General features: G+C 52.9%; 1 protein-coding gene across 1 annotated transcript; it reads left to right on the top strand.

The window, feature by feature from the left end:
* Positions 1 to 409: 409 nt before the first annotated feature.
* On the top strand, positions 410 to 2,930 carry VOLCADRAFT_69765 (uncharacterized protein; the record flags this gene model as incomplete). The annotated part of the gene is made up of 3 exons (XM_002958617.1): positions 410 to 971; positions 1,539 to 1,906; positions 2,463 to 2,930. The coding sequence occupies 3 exons, from the start codon at positions 410 to 412 to the stop codon at positions 2,928 to 2,930; spliced, it is 1,398 nt and encodes a 465-aa protein (XP_002958663.1).
* Positions 2,931 to 3,207: the final 277 nt, after the last annotated feature.

Genomic DNA, 3,207 nt, shown 5'->3' on the forward strand with positions numbered 1-3,207 from the left:
GATCCACACATGGACGTCTGGCTTTTCGCTGAGTATGTGCATGTATGTCCGGACATGTATGTCCTGTATGTATATCCTAACGTAGACACGTTAGGATCCTAACGTGTACATCCTAGCGTGTCTACGTTAGGATATACATATAGGACATACATACTATGTATGGACATAGATAGTTTGTATGTCATGGGCGCTGTGTTGTGTGCACATGTATATGTGGCTAGGTAGCTGTGTTATATATATGATTGTTAATAGGCTTGGACGCGGCGTTCTTGTTCTCACCACTTCAACCAACGAATACGTGTACTGATTTTATTTTTTGCGCTGCTTGTATACATGCGACAAAAAACATGCAAGCATATTATAATGTGTAGCCGCACGCGTGTGCGATGTGCGATGGTCGCAGGATTGCATGTACAACGCAACGGCTGGCGAATGCGCGCCGGACAGCTCAAGCATCCTCACGGTGCTCAGCACGGCACCGGCAGTAGACACCACCTTCAGTCCCGTCATCTCCCAGCGCCTCCTCGTCATGATCGTCGACTACCCGGATTGCGGCTTGCCGGCGAACCTCACCGAGAATGACGCCCGCACAATTTACCTAGGGCCCAACCAAGACGGCAAGGGGGGCATTGCTGAAAAGTACACACAGTGCTCGTACGGCAGGTTCGGACTAAATGTTACGGCATTTCGTGCGGTGCGTGTGCCGCACATGTGTTCGACGTCGATTACGTCCCAGTGCGCCTATTACGCGATTCAGTCCCTGGCGGACACAGCCACGAAGGCTCTTATAGGCGCTGCGGCCTTCTCAACCTTCACCCACTACACCTACTTGCTGCCGCCGGGCCTGGCGCCGGCGTGCACCTGGTCGGGTCTGGCACTGCTACCTGGCCGCACCACCTGGCTGCAAACGGCGCAGCCCCGCGGGGTCAACAGATGGGCGACGGTCATGCAGGAGGCCATACACAACTACGGTGCGTCCACGGGCGAGTGTTTCTACTCACGCGTGACTAGGAGATTTGTTGATGGCCAGCTAATATACTGTTGGTCAATGCTAGCTAGGTTTGTACTATATGTCTTGGCGGCCTATGTATTCAGCTGTGTGTTGATAAGGTTCACCTGGAGTGAAGAAGCGTGTAGGGACGTGCTGCACGCATGAGGGTGACAAGGGTGGGAGGGTAAATGGATGTGACCGAGTGGCGTACATAATAGTGACTGGGGCTATATATGGCTACCTAGCATAATCCGTAGAAGCAAGGTGGGCTTCCAAATCTATAGCGCTATGCGCCAGGGCAGGTAAACTGGGCGAGGCATATGTAGAGCAGTTCGTTGCCACGTCGTGGAAGGCAAGTAAGTAGGTACATACTTGGGAAGGCACTATGTACAGCACTGTACGGTGACAGAATGTGTATGAGCATGTAGATGATAACCTCGTCGCTTTAGCTATGTACTGGCCTGCATCGGGCAACTCATTACATAAGGAGTTGATTCTTTCGTGTGGACGGCACCCTTGCGCATATGGCTGACTGCTGTACGGGCAGGTCTCTGGCACTCTTGGCAGAACGGCACAGAGTACGGCGACTACTCCACAGCTATGGGTCGCGGCAACGCTTGCCCCAACTCTGCGGAGATCTCCCGCATGGGCTGGGCCACACCCGCGGTCGGAGGTGACCAGCTGAACAGCAGTGCCTTGCCGCCAGGCACTACGAAATCCTTTGTGCTGCCTGCCACCTACCTCACCGGCAGCAACAACTACCTGCGTGTCATACCTGACTGGCTGCCCACCTACACCAACTTCTCCCTGGGCCGAAACCTTTACATCGCTGTCCGAGTGGCAAAGAGCGGCGATGCCAGCCTGATTTCCACTTACGCGTCCAAGGTTAACATTCATGAAGTGAATGCAGTGCTAGTAAGTAACACCATAGACAGCACAGGTGGTGCATACATACCGATGTTGCTGCCGCCTAGGAACGTCTTTCTGTAAAATACACCATAGCGGATTATATCTTAATTATTATATTCTAATAATAAATATATAATATTAGGTTGGACTGTCTGTCGGTATACATTAATACAAAATAGTATAAAACATAATATAATACGTATTGTAAATAAATAAATATATGTATATAAATATACATATATATAGTGTGCGTGTGTTACACGTTGAGTTGTCTCCGAAGGTGTTACCGAACGGGCTGCTAGTGAGCGATCATTCATTCGATGTTCCCAGCTGCGTAGGTAGATACGGTAAGTACCATTAGTAGATGGATGATACATAGAAGCCGTGCAACTTCACAGCTTCTTTGTGTCACAGCCTCTTGAGTGCTCAACTGCAAGCTGTTATATCATAATTTTGCAAAAGTACCGATCGGTGGATGCAGGTCCCGTGATATGCCCCGGATACTCTTCACAAGCGCACCCTGGCTGCCGCTGCTTCTGCTGTACCTATCCCCCCATCGCAGGATAATGGATATCCAGCCCTCTATTCGAGCGCTGATCGCATAATCTCTTTCATCAATGCCGTCGGGCCTCTGGATCAACGTGTACTGGATGCTTACAAGCTAGTCGTGTACGGCGGACCTTGGATTGCCACGGACTACTTGAGGGTCCACCTTTGCCGCTATGTGACATCACCCTCGGAATGCCCTCCCCTGAACGCGCTGGAGGCTGTGCCGCCGCCGCCTTCACCGCCGCCGTCACCCGGGCCCTCGCCTCCACGGCCGCCTGGTTTCGTTAGTTCGCCGCCTCCGAGCCCTCCGCCACCAAGCCCACGGCCACCTCCCCCTGTACCCCTATCCCCAAGCCCGCCGCCGCAACGCCCGCCGCCACCAAGCCCGTCGCCGCTGCGGCCGCCGCCACCCAGGCCGTCATCACCACCTCCACCGTCCCCTCCACCGCCCCGACCGTCCAGTAAGTTCCCTCGTCAATAGATGGACTACAGCTATACACATTATTAGCTCCTTTTTGCCCCCCTGAAATGTATGGCCCCCTTGTACGTATGTATGTATGCATGTACGCATGCTGCGCTATGCTTGCCCTTATTGCTGCTGATGGGGAAAGGTGATTGTGTGCATGTGTGCATGTGTGCATGTGTGCATGTGTGCATGTGTGCATGTGTATGCAGCCGCCTGCGCTTCACTTTTTGGATTCCTGGGGCCCTTCAACTCGACTGATCACGCGGGCGACGACCTGTTCCTCAGCACTGGT

This window comes from Volvox carteri, assembly GCF_000143455.1.
Source record: "Volvox carteri f. nagariensis unplaced genomic scaffold VOLCAscaffold_100, whole genome shotgun sequence".
Taxonomy (NCBI): Eukaryota; Viridiplantae; Chlorophyta; class Chlorophyceae; order Chlamydomonadales; family Volvocaceae; genus Volvox; species Volvox carteri.